General features: G+C 40.1%; 1 protein-coding gene across 1 annotated transcript in view; it reads right to left on the bottom strand.

Moving 5' to 3' along the window:
- Positions 1-1,047: 1,047 nt before the first annotated feature.
- SMC1B (structural maintenance of chromosomes 1B) overlaps positions 1,048-23,977 on the bottom strand; it is a gene marked incomplete at both ends in the record, with an annotated part of 34,982 nt that continues 12,052 nt past the window's right edge. The window contains 17 exons of the mRNA XM_084268310.1: positions 1,048-1,240; positions 5,027-5,124; positions 5,370-5,480; positions 7,057-7,126; positions 7,369-7,520; positions 9,977-10,131; positions 10,876-11,032; positions 12,318-12,416; positions 13,785-13,938; positions 15,178-15,323; positions 16,727-16,868; positions 18,514-18,620; positions 19,538-19,654; positions 20,116-20,253; positions 20,863-21,009; positions 22,008-22,187; positions 23,237-23,422. Coding sequence (XP_084124436.1) covers positions 1,048-1,240; positions 5,027-5,124; positions 5,370-5,480; positions 7,057-7,126; positions 7,369-7,520; positions 9,977-10,131; positions 10,876-11,032; positions 12,318-12,416; positions 13,785-13,938; positions 15,178-15,323; positions 16,727-16,868; positions 18,514-18,620; positions 19,538-19,654; positions 20,116-20,253; positions 20,863-21,009; positions 22,008-22,187; positions 23,237-23,422 — 2,352 coding nt within the window. The remainder of the gene's footprint in view (positions 1,241-5,026; positions 5,125-5,369; positions 5,481-7,056; positions 7,127-7,368; positions 7,521-9,976; positions 10,132-10,875; positions 11,033-12,317; positions 12,417-13,784; positions 13,939-15,177; positions 15,324-16,726; positions 16,869-18,513; positions 18,621-19,537; positions 19,655-20,115; positions 20,254-20,862; positions 21,010-22,007; positions 22,188-23,236; positions 23,423-23,977) is intronic.

The following is a 23,977-nucleotide window of genomic DNA, read 5'->3' as shown; positions in this document are numbered from 1 at the left end:
CTGCACGGCTCCAGCCGTTCCCCTCCCCTCCCGCCCGGCCGGCGTCTCTCGGGCCGGAACCGTTCTCGGGCGGGACGTTGCTCTTTGGGCGGCTGGTTCCCAGCCGGCGGGGAGGGTTCCCCTCGGTGAGGGGACGGCCCCGCCGGTGAGGGCGGGGGTCGCGCCGGGGGCAGCCTAGTGCCCTGCCTTGGCGGGGCGCAGCTGCTCCTGTCAGATGACAGCGCCGCAGCCGGGTCCGCGCCCTGTGCAGGGGATGGGGGACACACACGGGAGCGGGGTTACTGCGCGTAGTCCGGGTCTGGTGTCGTAACCAGGCAGAATTGGCGTGTTTGGCTTGCGGGTGTGTAAGCAGGGGAAGAGATGGCCGGTAACGGGAGGCAGCCGGCCCGCCCGCAGCGCGCTGCGCTTCTTGTGCCGCCCTGTCCCGCCTCGGGCACGGGCCGCGGGGCGCCGCTCGTTCTGCGCGGGTGACTCGCGCTGCCGATGGCGGGTGGCATCGCGCATGGCCCCGAGCGCGGGTGTGCGACCACCGGCACCGCCGGGGACTGTCGAGGACCACCGACTGGTGTCTCGGAGCGTGCGGGATGGGGGGGGGGGGGAGACCCTGCAGGTAACTTCTGAGGGGCCGTTACGACGAGACGGCTCTCCCGGGGGGCACGGCAGCTGCGTGTGTGTCGTTGGGCTGTGTAACCTGTACGCGTTTGGCTGCGCGGCATGCGCGTTAGGCGGAGCTGGCCCCGTGCGCAGGGGTACGCGACGCTGCCTTCTCGCACTGCACCGGCGTCACGGGGTTGCGTCACGGCTTTCGGTGACGACGTCGCCGCCGCCGCCGCCTCCCCTTGGGCGGTAAGGCCGAGCCCAGCGGGACGGAGGCGGATGGCTCGGCGGCCTGCCGCTCAGCCGCTCCGTGAGCCTTTAAGCGCGGCCTTTCGGACTGCCGGAGCGGGGCTGGGTGTCCCCGGGGCCTCCCCTGGGGAGCAGCTCCCCTCTGCTTACGGGTGAGGGAGGCTGCCTTCGTGCCCACTCGCTGCACCGGGTGACGCCGGTTCAGTTGCCGGGGGGAGGCGGAGAATTGAACTTGGCAGACCCCGCTGCCCCGCGCAGCCCGGTGCGCTTGGCTTTGTTCCAGGGAGAGTCGGTGGGCAGGAGGCAGGGGCTTCCCTTTGCTTCAGAGCGGTTTGGGCTGCTGTCATACCGGCTGGGAAACTGGTTTGGGGCAGGTTTCTTACCCACTTCGTTACTGTGTGGAGAATTGTTTGGTCCAGCTCAACCATTGACTTGACGACTCAGTCAGTGGCTAGAGCTCTTTTGTCATTGATAGATCCTTAAATAAAAGTTACTTTTTTGAAGAGGAAGGAAATAACGTGATGAGGGTTTGTTCTGACAAACTCTCCTTGTGTTTGGAGTACAGACCCGGCTCCCACCCAGCACTTTTGGCCCCATCTGGATTATAGCAGGGCGTGATTTCCAGGCTGCCGTGAGGAAAGGCTGGAGAAAAGCATCTGTGCAAAGCCTTCAGCTGGTCCCAGGTGGTGGCCAAGGCAGCCAGCGGCTTCTTGGCCTGCATCAGGAATGGTGTGACCAGCAGGAGTAGGGGAGGCAGAGTTGTACTTGGCTGTGGTGAGGCTGCATGGGCCCCTCACTACAGGAAGGATTTTGAGATGCTGGAGCGTGTCCAGATGAGGGCGACAAAACTGGTGAAGGGTCTGGCGCACAAGTCCTGTGAGGAACGGCTGAGCGAGCTGGGGCTTTTTAGTCTAGAGAAAAGGAGGTTGAGGGGAGAGACCTTCTCACTCCCCACAACTACCTGCAAGGCGGTTGCAGAGATGTCTCTTCTCTCTAGTGTTAAGCGATAGGACGAGAGGGAGTGGCTTGAAATGGCACCAGGGGAGATTTAAGTTTGGTATCAGGAAGAATTTCTTTACTGAAAGGGTTGTCAAGCATTGGAACAGGCTGTCCAAGGAGGTGGTAAAGTCACCAGCCCTGGAGGTATTTAAAAAGTGTATAGATGAAGTCCTTAAGGACATGATCTAGAGATGGCCTACGCAGGGTTAGGCTATGGTTGGACTTGATCTTAAGGGTCTCTTCCAACCCCAGTGATTCTGTGAATGCTGGTGGCCAGTTCCTCTTTTTCTAGACATGCTGATGGAAGAAGCATTTATTACATCTAGTGACTCAGGACTAGTCACAATTACTCAGGACCCAAAGGCACAGGGGATTTGAACTTTATCATTGCAGCCATTTAGCTGTTGCAGGTTGGTGATAATTCCTGTCACTTGTCTGCACAGCTTCTGCTTCCGGGAAGCAACCATTAAGGGTTAACAGGTCTAAAGTGTTGGTTCTGAAAGCATCCTGTGGTGAGGTGCTGATTTTACTAGTGTGGTAAGTTACTTGTGCAATTATTAAAACTTCCTTTGGGCTTCTTTCCCAAGGACTTCAGTGGATGGGGTTATAAAATAATAGTCTTTTTCAGAATAAAGAAGTTGTGCTTCCTTCATGGGGTGGTGCTGCAGTGTGAACTCCTAACTTTTCCATATACAAAGGAATCTTGTTCTGCAGATTTTTGTAGTCTTTTGCTCTAGATAGGTTATTGTTCAGAACTTTGACTGTGTTAAAGTTCTTCTAATGATAGCGTAACATCTTGGGGGATACTGTCAGTGACAGCAGGGAGCATGAAGAAAGAAATATTACAAGGTAATATTTTTTCACTTGAAAAGACGCTGGGTGCATTTGCAGAAAAAAAATCAGTGTGCTTTCCTCAGAAATGTCCCTCTATTATAGGGTGGGGGGGTTGTTCTCTTTTTTTTTCTCCTCTCCTTATATTTGTATAATATCCTGCAAAAAAAAATGTATTTAGAGTTTTAAGTGATGATGTTCTGATTTTGAAGGAAATTCCCTTCCATTTTTACTGTCCAGCAATGCTGTTTATGCTTTCAACAGTACCTCACACTGAGATTATTTTCCACTGAGAAAGGGATCCAGACATTTTAAAGAACTCGACTGGCATCATCACACCAAACCAAGAATTATTTTCTTCCAAAGGTGGCTGAGTGAGCTTCTTCCCATTTCAGTGTTAGTACCAGAGCTCTGTGTCAGGGAAGAGCTTGAGATCAGTGGATTGGTGCAGACACAGCATGAGTAGTGTTACATTTAAGAGTTCAATACAAGAACTGCAGTGGGACCAGTGTATTTATCTTAATGTTTGGTGCTCGTGATAAAAATTACACAGAGCACACAGGGGCAGCAACGTTGAATTCCATACTCCCTACCCAGGAACTTCACCTGTGGACTGTGCTACAAAGCAGTTAGGAGGAAGTGTCACTGACACTCCTAAGGGAATCAAGTTTTAAGCCCTGCTGTTCAAATCAGTACCCAAGGACTCTGAAAGAACTAACCCTAGAAATCTGCACGTTCAGTCACTTTTGGCAGCTGTACTGCAGCTGGCTCTTTTTCTACTTGGTATTTTCTTTAGTAATATATTTATTGAAAACAAGCTTCTTGACCATTCATTGTCCTGTTTTGCTCAAGCCATGTAATGAAGCTGATAGGACATCTCTGATAGTATCATAGTCTCTTTTAATGAAGTTCTTGTAGCCAGACAGACCATTCTTGTACAGCAGTGAAAGGGTGCAGCTTTCACTGTTCTTCAGAGTGTTTTAAGTCTTTCCTGCATTTTTCCATTTCAGGCAGCTGCTCCCAGCAAACAGTTAAACACCCACAAACCAACCCCAACCTTCTGTATTTGCATCCGATGTGGGTCAGAGGTCTTTGAAGAGCCTTCACACTCCTCTCTATTTCCACATCTGTCAGTGGACTGAATTAAGGGACTGATGCCAACTCATGACTTACTGTAAATGATTTTATTAAATAAGTGTGGCAGCAATATAAATATTTGATAAACAGCTGTCTACTGGGTAAGCACACACATTTATGTTGTTGAAAACTTCCCATAGGAAGATGTTATTGGCTGCCCACATCTCACTCATGCTCTTTATGTCGTAACCCCACACATCCAGGTGTCATCACTTGCGTACAACAAGCACAGCATTAGCAACAGACTACAAGGCAGATGTGTATAAGCAGCACACTGGACAAAAGGAGCCTAATATATGAACAGAAGAAGATACAATTATTATCAACAACCATAAACCAAATAAAGCTTGTCAGCACATCTTGAGGTGAACCAGAAGCCAGGTGCTCTCAGTGTTCTGTAACCAACTTCATTAACTTTGTTCCTTAGGTGAAGCACAGGCGTCAAAACAAACCTGACTTTACTAGAACAGCTGTGTCACAGTCTCAACTGCAAACCAATATACTTTCTGCTGAGGCTGCTGTCTGTATGGCATCTGACTCACCCCTGTGTTATTCTGTCCACTTTTGTGTGTGGTAGGATACCTCAGAAGTGATTTTTTTTTCCAGGTTACATCACACCTATAGAAATACAAGTTTTTGTAAATTTATCATCTTTGTAAGGTTGCAGTAGAAGATTGAAGTTTAACTTTATGTCCCAAAAGTCACATAAGCTACTGGCCAGATTCCAGTATCTTTTTTTAAACCCAGGAAATAATCCTGTCTGAAGGCAGAGATGCAGCTGCAGCATGGAAGAGAGACTGGTGGCAGCACACATCCAAACAGTGCACCCGAGATACAGCTAAACACATTACTTCCTAAGAAAAGTGAGAGGCTGTTACTTGTACCCATGCAGGTATGTGAACCTGTAGTGCTTCATCTAAAGGCAACACCATCACCCCCACCCCTCCTCCCCAGGCCATGTGAAGAGAAAGCTTTGCTTACCAGAGTGTGTACAACTTCAGTAACCACCCGCAGCTCACTCCTCTAACAAAACGGTATCAATGAGTAACAGTTTCTTTCTTCAATATTTTTCCAACCAAGCATTTTTCTAAGGTGAACGTTTCTCTCTCAACCTCTATTAGCAACATTGAAACTCCAATTTTTAACAGCCTGCTGTAAACACTCTTCTTGCTGTTGTCACCTGGCCCTGAAGTCATCTGTGCTTCACACTGACACAGAACTGTGGTTGTGCCCCTCTCTCTCTTCCTGGCCATCCTCTGGATACTCGGTAAGATCCAAAGTCAGTACTTGGCTGAACATAATGTCATCGCGCTGCAGAGGAAGGATTGTACAATTTAAAACACTTGACATTTGAAATAAATGACCATGAGATGCAGTCAGGAGTTTGAGTTATCACAATGTTCTTCTAATCAAGCCAGTACCTGCAGTTACTCTTGAACACAAAGTAGTTCAACACTGCAGTTATGAACATGATTCACTGCAATAACTTGTAAGGCCAGTACTCCCAACAAAAAAACACCCTGTATTATTTAACAGAATTTGGTAAGAATTGTTACCTCTGGGCACACTCCAATCAACGCGTCTGCTTTGGAATAGAACTCTTCCTTTAGAGAAATAACTATCATTTGCAACTGCTCATGTGCCTGTTCTCTAATGAAACTTGATACCTTTGGAAAGAAGCCAAATATTTCAATAAGTTAGTTCTGGCAGACTTACACTGTGCTGTAACGAGGGAAGGATGAGGAAAGAACTGAACTATGTTAGCTGAAGAATTGAGTCATGATAGAAGCAGGATACAATGAGAAAGAAAGCAGCCTTTAGCCAGATACTTCGTGTGTTCTTACGAAAGCCCCTCAGACTCACTGCTTTTTGAATTAATAAAGTTATAGGAAAAGGCCAGTGCCAATGGAAAGTGATTTACTTAATGTAACCACAAAGCAAGGTGGAAATTCCTTAATAAGGCAAAGATGTAGGAAAAAGTCATTAGTGGCTGTATACCAAGATCTTCAACAGGTATTGGTTCGCTGTGGACAGCAACATTTTTTTCCAGTGATCCACAAAATAAAGGTAGGAATATTAAGTTATAAACCAGTGACTGAATAAAGCAGTATCCCAGTGTACAAGTTTAATGCTGAATAAAAGCAGTCTATTTTTCATTATACTTTTGTCTGCACAGTTGCATCTATATGATATGGAAGTAATTTTTTCAATGGAAGAACTGCATTTAGCAAGTTACATTAATTCACATTGATTTTACAGTATAATTGCAAATAAATTATTGGAGAACAGCTTTAGTAAATCCTTAAACTGTAAGAATGGAAAGGAAATGACTTAATTCCAAGCATGAAGCCTGGATACCAGTGAGTACTAGCAACATACAATTTCCCATCTAATGGGAATGCTATTACACATTAAATAGTGTAACAGCAGATAAGACAGACAGTAAAGGAGAACCTGGAGGCAGCCTAGGTAACTCCCAAGTCATCAGCCATGATACATTTGACTCCAAAATTAAGAATAACAGCCAGAAACCACAACGCTGGTAATTAAACAGAGTATGTGATCTTCAACTATCAAGTCAAGTGGTCCTGAGTAAAAGACTGGTAACTAGGAGAGTGTCCAGTTAAAAAGATTAGATCACAGAGGTGTTTTGTGATTGCTTGATGTGTTCCTAATCATGTCACTGAGAACCAAACCCTGGACGATGGGTGTCCCTCATGGTCCTGTATTCCAAGGAATGGATAAAGAACTTGTGTTCAGGAAAACACATCTCTCAATGCTACGTGGAATCAGTATTGTTTGAGTCTGGTTTTAATGTAGTAACGCTTAGCCAGTTATATCAACACTCCAATGATAGCATGACTTGATTTTCAACATGCAGACACACTCTGTTCTGCTTCTTAGAGGTAGGAGAAACCAAAGGCCTTAAAAACTCCAACCAAACAATTCTCAAGTGACCTTCAGATGGTACTAAATGTGGTCACCCAGCATATAACTGCACATTCCTAACCTACTTTCTCAACTTCATAGTTTGGAGATTCATTAAAAAAGCCACAGATTTATGAATTTAAACCTACCCCTCACTTGACCTCTTGTACAACCATTAATTTTAAAAAAGAAATTAAGACAGTGCAATCAATCTCTTTATCCCAACAACCTGTAATAAATAAAAAGTAGCCATCCTTCTGCAAAAGACACCATTATATTGTTGATAAAAGGGTGATGTGAAATGAACCAACTTACTCTATCAATGTTTGTATTATCCAGGGCAGCATCTATCTCATCTAAAATAAAAAAAGGTGCAGGCCGGAAACTGTAAAAGAAAATAAGAGTATTTCACACTTAGATGGAAAGATGTTAATAAACATTCTAATAACTTTTGAGATTCACATACTCTATTAAAAAAAAAAGTATGAAAAGTAAGGACAGGCAGAGCAGAAAGGATTTTAGTAAATGTTAAGACACTGTCCCAGCAGATTTTTAAACATGTTTAGAAGTGTAAATCTTCAGGCCACTCACCCCCATACTTGGATGATACCCTAAGATTTCTTTTACCTGTGTATAGCAAACACAAGAGCCAGAGCTGCCACAGATTTTTCACCTCCTGACAAACTGTCCATTGGCATAAAGCGTTTCCCTGGAGCCACGCAGTTAAAGCCAATGCCTTCCAGATAAGGCTCCTCAGGATTTTCAGGACTAAGGAATGCCTGGAAACATACACATTCCATTATTAAGAGTGACATTTTTAAAGCTGAAGTGGGTATTTTTTGTGTTTAAATACTGAGTTAGTGTTGAGACTGGAACTTGGCGTCATTTGTGGGAAACACCTGCTCATCTGTACTGAAGAGCAACACTATAAAATTTCCCAGTGAACTTGTTAATGAACCGTGAGCTGGAAGGCTAATTAACACCACCATTTTGGAAATGACTCCACATATTTGTCATGTACAGACTTTCAGCTACTAAATAAACCTGACTTATCACCTTTTATGCAGCTGCTTTTAATTTATTTTTCTTTAATTACTAGAATTTTAGACTTCAAAAACAGTTTTCTTTTTTGTTTGGAAGAAAATATACATCCAAAAATCACGCTTTTTGTGTGAAAGGTTAGCTTCACAAAATCTAACTTCTAGCTGGAGAAAGCTGTATAGGCCTCTATACTTTGTATCCTGGTTCCCCAGTTCAAAAATTAAAAGCATTATTTTAAAGGGACAGCCATTTTACTAAAGCATTAAAAAGTATAGCTGGTAAGGTAATTACTACATGGTTTATTTCTCCCATTAAATAGAAGAGACAATAGAATAATATATTATTCTTGTCTGCTCAAGTGGATGCAGATAAAAGAAAAACACTCCATCGATGACTGGCATTTCAAATGGCTCCTCTCAGATCAGATACAGTGGAAGAAAACCAAAGCACTACATGTACTTTGATTTACAATAATTTCTGTGGTAAATGACCCTGGAAGTAAGATAGAATGCTTTGTTTTGTTGGTTGTAAGTGTATTTTCGTCTTCTCCTGTGAAGAGAGAATGCCTGTCAACATTCTTCAGGCAGGAAACATGTCAAGTATCTTGCAGTGCAACTCCTGGTTCTAAGCCATTGTTGAGATGTATGGACACTGTTAGTAAAAGTCATCTTGTAGCTTACTAGGGTACAGATATTCCTCACTCATCACGATATGAAAGGAATGACATTTCTCTCTCCATGGAAGGACGGAAGAGAATTGGTGGTGAAACCAGCACTGATACCTGTTTACACACAGTTTCTTAGGCAGTAGTTTCATTCAATGCACTTCTAACACACAATTGTGCTGATGAAATACTCTGAGTGCGTAAGTGTTCTGAATCCAGAATCTCTGTAATTCAGACTAATTCAGCCTGTCAAGCCTCTCTTTTTTTTTTTTTGACTAGATAGTAAAGCATTCTTAATGCTATTAATTTTTTTAAAATTAATTAAATATTAAAAATATTAATTTTACTATTACAAAATGTTCATGTTAAAAATTGTTAAGCTTGCTTAAAAAGCATCTCTTCAAGCTGCAACTTAGGCCACCCCCACTGACGGCAAAACACAGAGGAAACCCTTTCCTGGGCAAGCCAAAGCCACAGCTGCACACACAGCAATCGTTCCTCCTGCAATGCAGTTAGACTGGGCTCCTTCAGCTACTGTGTTAGCACCTAGTAGGCAGCTTTAGTTTTCCAGCTAAACACAGGACCATCTCTTGGCTACATTATCACTGTGGCTCAAATCGAGGCAAAGGATCAGAAAGCAAGCACCCAACTCCTTGTTTCTGGCAATGCAGCTGGAAAATACTGGTTCTTTCAGGGCGATGCAAACTCAAGACCTGCCTCATGTTTAGTCTAGGGGAGAAGGTATGTGCCAGCTTATTACCCCACCCAACCTAAAAGCAGCAAGAATATATTTAAATGTTATTTAAAGCATTCATTGAATATTTGACTTTGAGGGAAAAAAATCTGAAGTTTAAGAGAGAGAAGAGTTCAAGCCTGAGTCCTTCATAAAGGCTGAACCATCCATGGAATTTGATGTAAACAAAGCATTTGGGAGTTTCCTCTTTACTGTTGGCATTAATACTAGAACCCTAGAAAAGAGAATACAATTGTGACACCATTTTTCTACAAGATTCTTAAAAGCTAATATATTAAGCCTATCTTTTTAAAATGTTTATTGCAGCGGGGTGTAAGAAGCTTCAAATCTTCATACAAGACACTAGCACAGAAATAGTGATTTATGATTTTTAGATTTATCTATACTCATGATTAAGCATTTTTAATTACTCACCGCCAGTACCACCAGGTCTGTAAGCCAATGTTATTTTAAAATCGAATTCTTGATTGTGTTTCACATTTGCATCCCAATAATTTACATGCCTGCTAAATACAAAGAGTAAAACTAACCCAAAGGGAGTAGTTCCCAATTTGGTTAGTACTTTATCTCACATTTCGCTGTCTCGTGCCAAGCCTGCTTTGGCACATTGCCTATTCCTCCTCTAACCTAAAATTCTGAAGTCTTTATCATTGGTGTAATTTTCTTCTTCAGGATCGAAACTATCTTCAGAAACTAGAAGCTACTAAGTCCTCCTATTCTAGGTAACAAAACCTCAAGCAGGCCTTTTAAGCCAAGCACCTAGGCACACAACACACCTGAGCACTGCTGTTCCTGCAGAGCTTCTTGTAGATCTGATCGATAGCCACCGAGGCGTGCTCAAAGCACCGGCTGAAAAGCTCGTATCTCTTTTTTTTCACCTGTTCAAATTCCTGCTTGCATATTCTGGCCTCCTTTCTGCTGGTCTCAAAAGCTGTGAAACAAACCCAAACAACCCCAAAATTACTCCCCCAAAAGCTTCTGAACAAATACACAGAACAAATACATATTGTGTACTGTAACGAGTGTCAAAACATAATTACTATAGAAAAAGGGTCTAATGCACATACAAGGACCATACCAATATTATGAGTTTTCTTCCAGATTTCAAATTGAGGAGCCAAAACCTGGAAAGCTGGGATGTATTCAATCTACTCTACACCACATCTGTCTGGAGCAATGCACAGAAGGATTCAGGAGAAGAATTGTGTAAGCTGGATAGCATTTACCTGTTACAGCCTCAGAATTCCCTCATTTTCTTACTATGTTGATGTTTACAATGCTCTTCAAGGACACTAATAATTTTGAAGTAATACTCCTGTCTCAGTTCTGGGCAACACACACACACACATATATATATATTTTCCTTCAATTATTTAAGTAAAAAACTTTAATAAGTCAGTAATTTTTAGAAAAATAAGTAAAAATACTTCATTATGTCATCTGGTCAACAAGTATCTTTCCAATCATTCAAACTGCATTTCCATACAGTAAAGTATATGTTAATAAACTGTTTGCTTATAATTAAAAAGACAACTGAGAATAAACATTTGAGCAGAAAAAATACCCCAGTATCTGAAAGAAGTGAAGGCACCAGGACCAACCCCAGAAAGAATTTCATTTAGGGTAAAAACTCCTATGGCCACGAAAGAGATTAGTAAGAACAACTCAGTATTACCATCCATTGATTCTTGGAACTTGTCCCGAGCTATCTGTAGTTTCTCTACTGCTCTCAGGTTTGGAGCAGCTGCTTTCATTAAAGTATTCTCTTTAGCTTTTATTTCCTTCTGCATCTGGTTCAGATGATCCTCAATATCTTTATCAGACTCTAGCTCCTAGAGTGAAAAATAAAAATAAAAATACTAGAGCAATAAAATCTGCTTTTAGGCCAAGACATTTCAATACATACAGCAAGCACTCATGGTTTCTGGAAGAATACCCCACTCATTAATAGCTTTAACTGGAAACACAACAAAACAAAAACCTCTAACTTAGTTCTCAGAATAAATGAACTAGGTCCTAAGCATTGTTTCACCAGACCTTTAAAAACAGACAACAAATTCTCTTCAGCCTAGAAGTCTGGGTGAAAATATAACATGAGGAGAATTAGCTGACTTTACTATTTGATTTGCTAAGAAAAGTTCTGAAGACAGGTTCTTGAGTCAATGATGGCAGATTCATCCCTTGCTCTGTACCCAGACTCTGATACTTAATTATTTTCCTTATTACTAAAAAGAAAAAAAAGAATTATGAAGAACTGCTGAGAAAATATGACCCAATGAAGTGTTACAGAATGAAATATGTTAAGCCTCAGTCTCTGAAAATACTATGAAGTGGTGGGACCTCCCTGGCAGACAATCACAGCTTTCTAGAGTTTTGAGTTATAACCTATAGTATTGGGACTTGAAGGCAAAGGTAAAAAGACAAAGGAAAAATCAGAGTTATATTTACTATTTCTCCACTCCGTATTTATGGTTTAAATAAGCATTAAATTAGTTATATGGGAAAATTACTTGTTCAGAAATCACAGGGGGCCAGAGCACCACTCCTGTGAAGACAGGCTAAGAGAGTTGGGCTTGTTCAGCCTGGAGAAGAGAAGGCTCCCAAAAAGACTTTAGAGCAGCCTTCCAGTGCCTACAGGAAAGCTGGAGAGGCGCTGTTTATCAGGGAGCAAATACACAGTGACAGGATGCAGGGCAATGCCCTTAAACTGAAAGAGGGTTGATTTAGATTGCATGTAAGGAAGAAATTCTTCCCTATGAGGGCAGTGAAGCCCTGGCACAGGCTGCCCAGAGAAGCTGTGGCTGCCCCCTCCCTGGCAGTGTTCAAGGCCAGGCTGGATGGGGCTTTGGGCAGCCTGGTCTAGTAGAGGGTGTCCCTCCCCATAGCAGGGGGTTGGAACTGGATGGGCTTTAAAATCACCTTCCAATCCAAACCACTCTATGATAAAATCCCACACAGTAGTGCTATGTATGACTGCATAACCAAAACACACATGCTTAAGCTTAACAGCAGTAAGTTTCATTTTAAAACTAGGGGAAGAATAAATAATTTCAAACAATAGGGTATATTAAATAAAAATTAAAAACTCATTCTGTAAGTTTCAAACCGAAAGATTACCTTCAGGTATTCTTCTAGGCTGCTGTAGTCTATCTGAATTGCTCCCTCCCTTTCATAGATACTTGATGTAGTCCCAGTGTCTTCTGTTTCAGTTCCTAGCTATAAATACAGAGAACATTCCATTTCAGAAGTAACATTTAAACTATTAAAACATGTCTTAACTAAGACATTAAAAGGAAATAAAATGAAGAGACAGTAGTAACATAATATATGGTAATTTTATTCCATTGCTCCTCCCATAGCCAAAATGGAGTTAACAGTTGGCTAATATTGAATGAGTCCAATTAAAAAAAAAAAGCACCTTCTTTACGAAGGTGGAAACACATTCTAACTTCAGTTTGAAGCTAAAAAAGCAGCAGTAATTAATTTGTAATATATTCAAAACAATGTGCATACTCTAAGTCTCCTGATTGGAAAAGATTCATATGGTAAGGCATTCCATTTTCAAGGAAAGGGTCTGAAGTGTGTACGTCAAGGCACTTCTTCCACTTGGTTGGCCTCAGAAGAAATAAGTAGCATCAGTTCTGTACAACATAAGCACCTTATGTTCTTGGCATTGTACACCTGGATTTTAAACAGCTACTTTCTCTTAGATAAAAGATGTTCTGCACGTTGTTACCGGTCCCTTTCCTACCACCAGTCTTTCCTAGAACCCAATCTTACTGGTCTCAGTGGTCTTAATTAGGAATCAAAGTTGCTATTCCTACTGCCCTCCTCCTTGGTTTCCTCCCTTCCTTACTCAAAGAGTGAGCGGAGGTGCCTACATGCTCTCATAAAGTCTCACTGACTTCATTTTGTCTTCTGACCCACTGATTCATATCCACCCCTCCAACAAATGTACTTCTCTAAGCAATGGGTTCAGGATGCCTTCCGAGTTCACAGATGTTACAAGTCCTTCAGAACCCACACCTCTTTTCTTTTGTAACAGTGGAGAAAGTACCATTTCTCCCTGCGAAAGATATACTGGAAAAAGAGGGAAGACTGAGAAAAATCATGAGAGTCAATCCTCTGGTAGCAGAACTATTTCTATTCTAGCCTATCCCTCATTTCTGTACCTACCTCTACTGAAGACAAACTGAAGATTTTAGCCAGCATTTATATTATGGATGATTAGCCAATTATAATGTCAACCAATGTACATGCCATGTAGAGTTCTGAATTGACCTGTGTGTCCTCTCACACACATGCATCCAGAATACTCCATACCAATTTTGATGCACCACAATGACTGTGTGTATTTCACGGGAATCCATTTCAAGCACAAGCAAAAATACTGGCAAACACCACTTCTATCTCCAAAGTAAACAAAATCCTTCTCTTCAGTGGATGAGGTCCGATCATGTGAAAATTATCTATTTATTTTAACATCACTACGTTAAGACAAACAGTTCCATAAAGAAAAAGTAAGTATCTTTAAATTCATGACTAAATAATTGGTCCTCCATATTCTGTAAACATTTTAAGTACCTCTACTTCACTGATGTCATCCAGTGATCCGGACAGGAGCTTTATTTTCAAGTCCTGCACCTTGCATTCAAGAAGCATGTTATGTCGTCTTAATCTTTTCTCTTCCAGAGAGGTTTCTAGAGCTGTACCTTCCCTTTGTAATTGTGCAGCTTCCCTACATGCAGAGAAGGCACAGAACTATTAAAGAGCAGCAGCACCACTGCCAGTCACACCCACAGCTGTACAGAACAAAAACCAGTTACCGAGTACAAGAGAGCTTTACCCTCTATAATCATTAAGCATAGAAGATAACAGTACTTAGCTTCCTCCATCCCCTTGATTCTCCCAAATTATTCAAGAGGGAGCAGGGAACCACACACTACTCTAGCACAAAAGCTAACACTCTGCTATTCTGTACTGACTCTTAACTCTACCACAAGGTAAATGCTGAAGGCAGACAACAGACAAAGATTCAACATATTGCAAGTTCACACTATATACAGCGCTTGCTAATACCCACCCCTCCTAACCACAACTAAACTCTGCTCTGTTCAGCTCGCTGAACACATATGGAGATCAAATCCTTTTAATTTTAATCCAGTATCTTTTATCATTACTTGAAATACACCTTGATGCTTTGCAACAAATTCCTCTGATAGTATGAAGCTGCCAAACAAGGCAGAAATAGAACAGTCTTAGATTATTAAAAATACATGCTATAAAACCATTTACTAGGCATATAACATACAAGTTTTTATAGAATTCCACAAGTTTACCTAGCCATACTATGCCATTTAGTTGTTAGGGGGGTTTTGTTTGGGTTTTTTTTTTTAAACATAAAGAAGACTCCTTATTAAGAGTTATTAAATATATCAGTAATAAACAAGCAGAATAAAACTTAAGTATAAGCTGTCCCCAAACCATCTGACTTAACAGAAAGGACAAAACAGCGACCTAAAATTAATATTAGTTTAAGGTATCCAACACCTGAAAGGCCTGGAAAAAACAAGAACACTGAAATCACAAAAAATTTTAATTAATTGAATGAACTGTACAACTCAAAACTCCCCAAAAAACCTACCAGCAAACTTAATATGTTCCTCCCCTACCAAGCTGTAAGCTAACAGATAACTTGCTAGAAACAACTCCATATTTGTCAGACATCATCATGAGACCTAATACTAGGCAGAGAGGGAAATGTTATCGTAAATAGTCTGGTCCACTTAACTTTTGGGAACTACATACTGAATTAGAAAAAAACCAATTAACTACTGCATACTGCAAATGTGAGTTACCTTGTATCCAATGTATCTTCACAAGAAAAAAGAACAAGAGAAATTCAAGCATATGAGCACTTAAATTCTTTTAAATGTTGCCATATTAGTAATTTTCCCAGGAGTACAGTGGTAATTACCTATTTAGAGTTAGCAACATCTTTCTGAACTCTTCAACTTCATTTTGGGTTTTTGTAACCTCAGATTTATGGACACTTAATCTAGCCTTTGCATGTTGCTGCTCCTCCACCATTTCATTCACTTTTTTTAGAAGCTTCTCCTCATCCTGCATAGGAACATTTACATTTTTAACTTGTCACCAAAAACCTTTATACAGAACGTTTACTATACAGAAAGAGTCAAGATTTTAAATCTGTTATAATTACTTTATGTTACAGCTCAAAATCCAAGAAGCACTGGGAAAACAGCTTTACAGTTAGGAAGACCCTCTTGTTTTGCATACAGAGGCACAGCCAGCTCCAGATTTGTGACTGTACCAAAGTATAAAGCTATCAAACAAGGCAGGGATTTTAAAATACCCAGGATCTGCAGACTACTCTCTTTTCTTCAATTATTCCCTTACTCCTGCAAGAAGGATCCCATCTACTGTGTATCTACAACATATTTAGCAACACCTAAATTAACCTGAAATCCTTTAAAAGTATCCTTCTTCAAAGATAAATCCTGAGGTAAGCTACAGAGAATCCAGAAGTCTTCCCCTACATAACCCATACCACTGTTAACTTGCTAGATACAAGGTTCTAGAATATAGTAAACCAAATGCTATGTGTACGAAGACATGGTTCTTAGGAGACTAATATTATGGCAACTTAATCAAGACCTACTGCTGTTGCAGCATCCAAAGTAAGTGCCTGCAGAACTGAACACAAGGCAATCCTTCTCCAGGACAAAAATGCCTGAATTTACTCAGTCCTAATTCAGAAGAATTATGCACACAGACGTGAAGTTAAGACATGTTTTTTATGCGTGACTGAGCAAGGGTCGATTGTTTTTCCTACAGTACCAGAAACATGTCTTCTAATGCTAAACAAAAATAGTTCAAATGATGCATGCAGGGTTTTTTTTGCCTATTTTTGGGCAGTCTTAGATTTCATTTTTGTTTATTTATTCAAAGCACTATTACATTTCTCTTTTCCCTTTATTTCCCAGTGTACCACATGCAGTTTATTTAACAAGCAACATTAACACAACAAAAAGTTGCTTCTTAATTAAGACAACTATAAAAGAACAATCCATACATATTATTTCAACTAAAAAAAAATTAATCTAAATTAGTTTTCCTACAATCATTTTAAGTCTATTAGTGACTGTGAAGCACCTTAAAGATACAAAGCACCAGAAAATCCTCAAAGAATCTCAGCCATATGTTACTAGTTTTATATGTAGTCACATGCCACCTCTTGATGTCAACACAATGTAACACTACATACAATTTTATTTTTATCAAGTATTAAAAATAAGCTTACTAAGTACCTCAGGTTATCCCAAGGTTAAAATGACAATATGCAACTGGGGTTTTTAAACATTTGCAAAGTCAAAACTGAATTAAGCCCCAAAAGAATTACTCAACAGCATCAACTACGTTTATTCAAACTGCAACTGAATGCATTCTTTCCTCTCAGTCCCAAAGATATATAGATAGATATAAATACATAATTTCAGAGTTACCTTCTTTAGCCTGGCAATCTCAGCTTCATCTTTATCAGCTGTCTCCCTCAGCTTGCTGACTGTGTTTGTTAATTTTTGTAGATGGTCACGAACATATTCCAGCTGGACGCTTAGTTGCGTCTTCTGGTTTTCAAACTCCAGTCTAGTCAAAGCACAGTATTTCAAACCAATGCTTACAAAGCAGGTTAGCAGCTATGATTTTATGTTATTACAAGATACATTTTGGTTTTGACTATTTAGATAGCATTCTACACAAACACAAAAATTTGCATACATTAGGATCATAGATTCCACTACGCTGCATTCTGTGGATATACTGGAAGTTACAGAAGTACAGGGATGATAGTTCCAAAAACACAGTACAAAGATATTGCTGTGGTCACATTTTATGCAGAAAGGAACAGTAAAAGTTCCAAGTACCTCAGTGTGAACAATATACCTGTAAACAATACAGACCTGATCTGGGCAAAAGCAACACTGATGCTGTATATTACCCAATGCCTGTACTCCCTGCTCTACCTCCACAAGGCTCCCTGTCAGCTGGCAAGTACGTTTATCCGAGTATTACAAGGGACCCCTCTCTGCTGGGAGACAGCAATTAAGAAGCACAAGACCAGGAGCTTTTAAAGCCCTACTTGGCCTTGTGTATCATTTCTCAGTTGAGACCTGTAGTTGTTTAAATGGGTACAATGGCAGAAGCTGCTTCCTGAGAAAGGACTACAGTAAAACAAAGTGGCTTTTTACAGAAAGGTCTCTTCTCAGCTGTTGCTGTCTGCCTCTCCGCTTCCCAAATGACTTACTACTAGTGCTGCATCTCTTGTTCAGGCAAAAGGGTTGGCACACCACCAGCTACAGGCTCTTTACACTTGGGTAAGAAGGGCCCATAGCACAAGCTCACAGGACTGATGATGGCAAATTAGGGCACAAGCAAGGCCAAGGCTGTATATGCTGTGCAGCATAAGACCATGCAAAAAGCTCCCCTTTTCACTCTTCTATGACTGGTTTCATACCCTTCAGCAGACTTAATTTATTTATAAGAACTGATTAAACCCTGTCAGCCAGCAATTGCTTTAAATGCAGCTCAATGTGCTGCACTACTAACTCACTGCAGCCCCAGGCTAAAATGTAACATTTGGACGATTCTGAAAACCAGTCAAAGAGCCTCTCAGCAGATGAGGAGACAGCTGAGAAGAAAGTGATGTTCAGTGGTAGCCCTTACACTCGTCACATAGAAAAGCTGTTATCTCCTGCAAGTAACATTAGCAAGTACACAAACAGTCACCTGCCTGAAAACACCTATATACAGACAGTTCCTTTTAACATTCTCATTCTTTAAGATACAAATGTGTGGTCCTGTGACTTGTGCCTGTTTTGAGGGAAATATCTGAGAAAATCAAGATCTGATTTTCCTTAATAGTATGTTCCTATACTAAATTACTGCACCTTACGACCAATTCTCCTCTAAGATTTTTGATACATGACTGAGCCCTTCAGGTCATCCTCAAAAATGGAGTCATTTTTCAGTGTGAATTTTAGAAAACTGTTTTTCTACACCAGCACTTTTGGAGGTAAAATACACTCTTTTCAAGTTCGTAGAAAAATGTCACTGACTGTAACTCTCCAATAAACCCAAACCATAGGCAGCAGTGCTAACAGATCTTTGCAGTGATAACATAACCTTTTACAGTCTTCTCCCTTTTTGTCATATTTCTTGTGGTGGTTACTCATTTACCAGCATACCCAATCTAACACAAACCACTTTTTTACATTTCAATTATAAATACCACCTTCTCTTATCAATCTCCTCTTGCTGTCTCACATATTCTTGTTCATACACACGAATATTTTCTATACCAATTTCTTCACAGAACTCCTTGAAAACAGCATCTTCAGCCTTTGAATAAAGAGAAATGGAACAAAAAAGTGTTTATGTTATTTTGGCACTCACAGAAGTAAAACATTTACACAATCACACTGCACTACAGGCTGGATTTTCAAGGTACTTTAAGGAAGCAAACTGAACTACTGAGAAGTAATCTGTACTTCACATTTTCAAGTTACATTTTCAGTGCAAGTGCCAGGTACAAGGCATATGATCTGCAAAAGCTAACTCTCATCTAAGCTCCTACAGACAGCACTTGGCCAGTCCAAAGAGTCACAATAGTTTAACCAGCTTCCCTGTTTCTGCAGTTCCCAGACAACTCAGGAAGAGAAAGCTGAACAGTACACAAGACACTAATCAGGTACCAAGTTTCTTGATGTAGCTCAGATCTTCATTTTAGTCCTTCCAAGCAATCTATAAATATTAACTGCTATGTTCCATTACAGCCTGTCACAGAGTCTTTCATTTCTTAATTATACAGTATATACTATCAAAAAGTTTCAGACAAAAACAGCCCTAAAGTTCTAATGAAAAATTTAAGCAGGCAAATAGGCACTGTGCACACGGCAGGACTGCACAAAGATACAACTGCCTACAGCATTTAGAAGGAAACCCATTGGACCATGCAAAGTTTTAAGAGAACTTTGCGAGTCAAAACCTAGTACTGTTTATACTTTTTTGGTGTGCAGGCTTGTTTAACCAGGTATCAAAAACTACATAATGTATGTATATACTAACATCCAGGTGCATTTCTCTTCACATATACCTTGCTAAGAAAGGCAAAGAATCTGAGAAGATTGCTGGAATGACTTAGAACCCTTGCTTACAAAGTAGTTTACAGGTGTCCAAGGTCTAAAAGTGAGCAGGAACAGAAATTTCTTTAGTGCAATGGCACAAGCTGTTATGTATGATTACAACAAATGCATTACCTCATTAATTTTTTTCTGAAGTTCTTGTATTTTTTCTTTTCTACGTGCTAATCCTTCATTCAACATCTCATGCTGAGACTCAATGTTTACCAGTTCACTTTGCAGTTTTGATTTTTCCTTAATAGAAAGGTAAAAAATTAGACAGTTCTGTTCCAAATGAACTGTATTTTCTAATTAAATATTTTCTTCTCACTTAGCCACTACTATGCCATTTACTCACTATTATTGCTGATTTGCATGCAATGATCACACTTATAGTAAGCAGCAAAGCAAATTACATGGCAACCATCATTTCAAGTGCATTTTGACTCAGACTTCTGAAGGTTATTAAATTATAAACCTATCATACCAGAAATTCAAATCTAAAATCTAAAACAGAAAATGCTTCATGTAACTATAAAAAACAAGGTTATAGAGTAATTACGTTTATTATTAATTCCTCAAGCATAACTGCTGCATGTAAAGCAAACTGAATTAAAAACATAAAACACTATGTAAGGAAGTAGTATTTACTTCATCTGCACCTTGGATTAAAAAATTAAATTATTAGCCATGGAAAGAAAGGCTTTGTACTATACCGTGTAGAGATTAGCAAGATGTTTCTTTTTGATAACCTCTAATTCCATCTGTGAATATTTAAGTCGCATCTGAGTTCCGTGGCACTGAGCATGCACCTGCTTTAAGTCAGTCTCCTTACGTCTGATCTTCATTAAATCCTAGAAACATATTGCAATGGGAGAAAAAAAGCAGTTTAAACAGAGGACTTCCAAGTAAGTCACTCATTTTTCTGATTCATATAGTACGTAAAGCCTCACTGACACAGATCCCAGTCAAGGTAAATACTGATAGTACTGGTCACATTCAATGTTCATCTTATAACAGGTATCTTTCTCAAGAGCAACATGCCTGCAAACCCCTAGATTCCTACTCTATCTACTTCTATACTGGAAGTATGACAAATCATTTTCCACTGACAGGTTTTGGTCCATGCAAATATTTTCACATTGACAGAATGTATTATCTTCTTCATTGGAAGTCTTCAGGTACTTTAAAGAACAGCTCTTCTTCCTTGAAGGAAGCTGTATAAAAAGTACTGTCCTGGTTCCCCACCTCTGTGGTGTGTGAGTCACCCCTCCTGGCTAAGGACAGAGGCTCACAGTTGATTAACTAGAAGAGGACAAACAGCTATTATGTCCTGTCTGCATCTTCTGGAAGTTTTGAAAAATCACCTTTTTAAAAAATCCTCCTCCAGTACCGAAATTAAGTTACCTACAACTTTTATTCACATATCCCTTTTAGGGTCAAGTACTTTTCAAGAGACCTACCTTTAACTCGTTAATCAAGCTATCTCTTCTTTCTTTCATTTTATTAATTTCCTTCTCATCCCAACATCTAGCTTTAAATCTTAGATCACTTGATCCTCCAGAAATCACTCCAGACTTCAAAAATAAAGTTCCATCAAGAGCCACTGTCTAGAAGAAAACAAACAAAAAAAACCCAAGCCAAGTAAATCTGAACACAAACCAGCCATAGTATCTCAAACTAGCACACCAAGATACAGTAGTTAAACAAGTGACAAACATGTTTTAGTGGGCTCCAATATTTTCTCCTATTCCAAACCTTCCAAAATGTTACATGAAGTCACAGAGTTGTCTATTGTTTCTTGACACTAGTCACATTTTAATATTATTGCAGCCAATCAGAAAAGGAGGCAAAATTGCATAAAATTTTCTTGTTTTTATGAAGTTATGATGAGACATTTGTCTATACACTGTGGCTATGTCTGTCTCAGTACAGCAAACCAAGCAACATGATAATAGAATAAAGATAGTCAACAGGAAGCATCAATTTTAGTAAAGAATGTGGGCGTTTTTGTGATTTACCTGGATTCCAATTAAACATGATTTCACACTCAACCTCAACTTAAAGCAGTTTTAATCAAGATTTTAAAAGATTTAGTAAGTGGACAAAAGGGCTTTACAGCCTATGACAGCAATAGATACACGCAAGAAGAACAAATTGCAGGAAGAGATGCAGGAAGAACTGATTCCAGTTCTCAACACAATCTACAACTAAGAAATTCTGTCAGACATTTTGAAGGATTTTTGAAAGCATTTCTTCATAGAAAACCAGCAAGATGAAGTCTGTATTTTTAAATTAGGCTTAATTTAAATTATATCCCTCCCTCCTTCCTCCTCTTCAAGAGGACCATAGCAAGAAACATATTCAGACACTAATTATGCTCTAATTTGCTTCCTTTCCCCAGGAAAGGATGTAAATATACTATTATACAAAGGAAAACACAACCATATGAAATATCTGTGGGCTTATTTGCGTGGGAAATACACAGTGTAGTACCATTCTGTGTTTATCTGTAATACTTCATGGGATGTTTATAGAAGAATTATTTAAATGGCATCAAATATATAACAGTGATGAAAAACACAGGCACCAAAATTAATCTGCTTACTTTCAACCTTACTGGTCCATCAAACGCTATTTGTTTTGCGTCTTTAACCGTTTCACAGACCAGGCCATTCCCACTCACAAACTGAATCACTTTTTTCAGTAGAGGAAATGGAGTTTGTACAACATCCACCAACAGTTTAGCTCCTTTTATCTCTCTCAATTTTTCATTGATGGGTTTAACCTACAAAACAAATAAGGGTCATTTAGAATCCATGTCATAATAGCAAAGCATGTCCAAATCTGAGTAGTCTTGGGACAGGACATACAAATCAACAGAACAGGGGATTAGTCGCTACAAAACTAGGAACAGATCTGGTGTTTGTTCTCTGTGTATACTGCAGTCCGTAGATCTGTATAACCTATCTCACTGCATGTGAAATGCAAGTACACTAATGCATGCACACGGGGAATAAACAAGATCCATATGCAGTTGCAAGGCTAAAATCTTCTTGGGAACATGGAGACATGGCGGGATGGCTCCCACAGCCAGAGTGTTGCAATGGAGGGACAGAAGCTCTTCAGGAAGAACAGGCTAGGAAGATGAGGTATACCTGCCCTGTATGTGAAACCACAGCCAGAACACACAAGGAAGGACCATCCAACTGAGAGCTCATGGGTAAAGACCACAGAAATAACCCGTAAAGGAGCATTGTAGTGGATTTCTGCTACAGGCCACCTGACCAGGACAAACAAGTGGATGAGACTTTCCACAAACAGCTAAAAGCAGCATCCCATTCTCAGGAGAGCAGTGGATATTGTCTAAAGACTTCACTAAGTATTTCAACACTGTCTCACACAAGATCCTCATAGAGAAGCTGATGAAACAGGGGGTGGATGAACAAACATGGTGTGGACTGAAAACTGGCTGAACAGCCACGTCCACAGACTGGTAACTGGTTGCACAAAGTCCAGTTGGAGTTCAGTGGCTAGCCATGTCAATACTGGGACCTATCCTGTTTAATATCTTTAATAATTATCTGCATGTTGGGGCAGAGCATGCCCTTAGCAAGCTTGCTGATGAGGCAAAACAGCAAAACGGCTTGATATACCAGATGGTTGTGCTGCCATCCAGAGGGACCTCAGAAGGTTGGAGAAACAGGCTGACAGGAACCTCATGAAGTTCACCTCTGCCTTAACACTTAAGCCTATCTTAGTTTAAATAAGCCAATATCAAGATTTTCAAGTGTTTTAAACTTACTGGTGACAGGAAGAAAAGAAAAATGTACTTACATCAAGGTAATCCAAAGCAAGAAAAGTTTCAGGTTCAGCTCGTTCTTGTTTTAGGAACCGAATGCAATCTTTTGCTGTTTTTTCAGTGGCAACAACAATAGCAGTCATGTATTTGCTGAACACTTTGGTAACAGCAAGCTGGTATTTTTTATGAATGGGATGACACAGGTCGAGCAATCTTCCAAACTGAAGACAAAAATACAAATAAAAAAATTAATGTTACTTTAGATATCAAATGTTACTTTAGATATCAAATAACATTTCTCCATGCATGATACTGAAATAGTAAGAGGCAGAAGTGTTACCTACCTACCAACCAGCTGTACATAAGAGAAAAAAAAAAGGAAATCGCAGCAGATATCAAACAAAATTGCAAAGTATGCCTTCAAAATCTGAAGGGATTTCAATTTTTTCCCTAAGCTTAAAACACTGAGATACATCACTGTACTCAGACTCTCTAGCATACACTTCTAGAAGTATGACAGAGTGACAGCAGGAAAGATAGCTAAGCATCTTTTTTGATGAGAAAGTATCTAACACATATCAAGATCTTTGAAAACACATATCAAGATCTTTGAATGACAATAAGGTCTTAAAGAAACAGAACTGTTAACTGGAAAATGGTAGCAAGAGACACTATTCCAGTTTCAATTCAAAAAAGATATATCACCTTAGCAGCTTTTCTTGTACTGCACAGTCCAAATAACTCAGCCTGTTTTGCCATATATTCAAATAAAACTC

The sequence above is a fragment of the Gallinula chloropus genome, assembly GCF_964237585.1.
Source record: "Gallinula chloropus genome assembly, chromosome: 1".
NCBI classification, from domain to species: Eukaryota; Metazoa; Chordata; class Aves; order Gruiformes; family Rallidae; genus Gallinula; species Gallinula chloropus.
The sequence above is the reverse complement of the archived record's forward strand: the minus strand, read 5'-3'. Positions and strand labels throughout refer to the sequence as shown.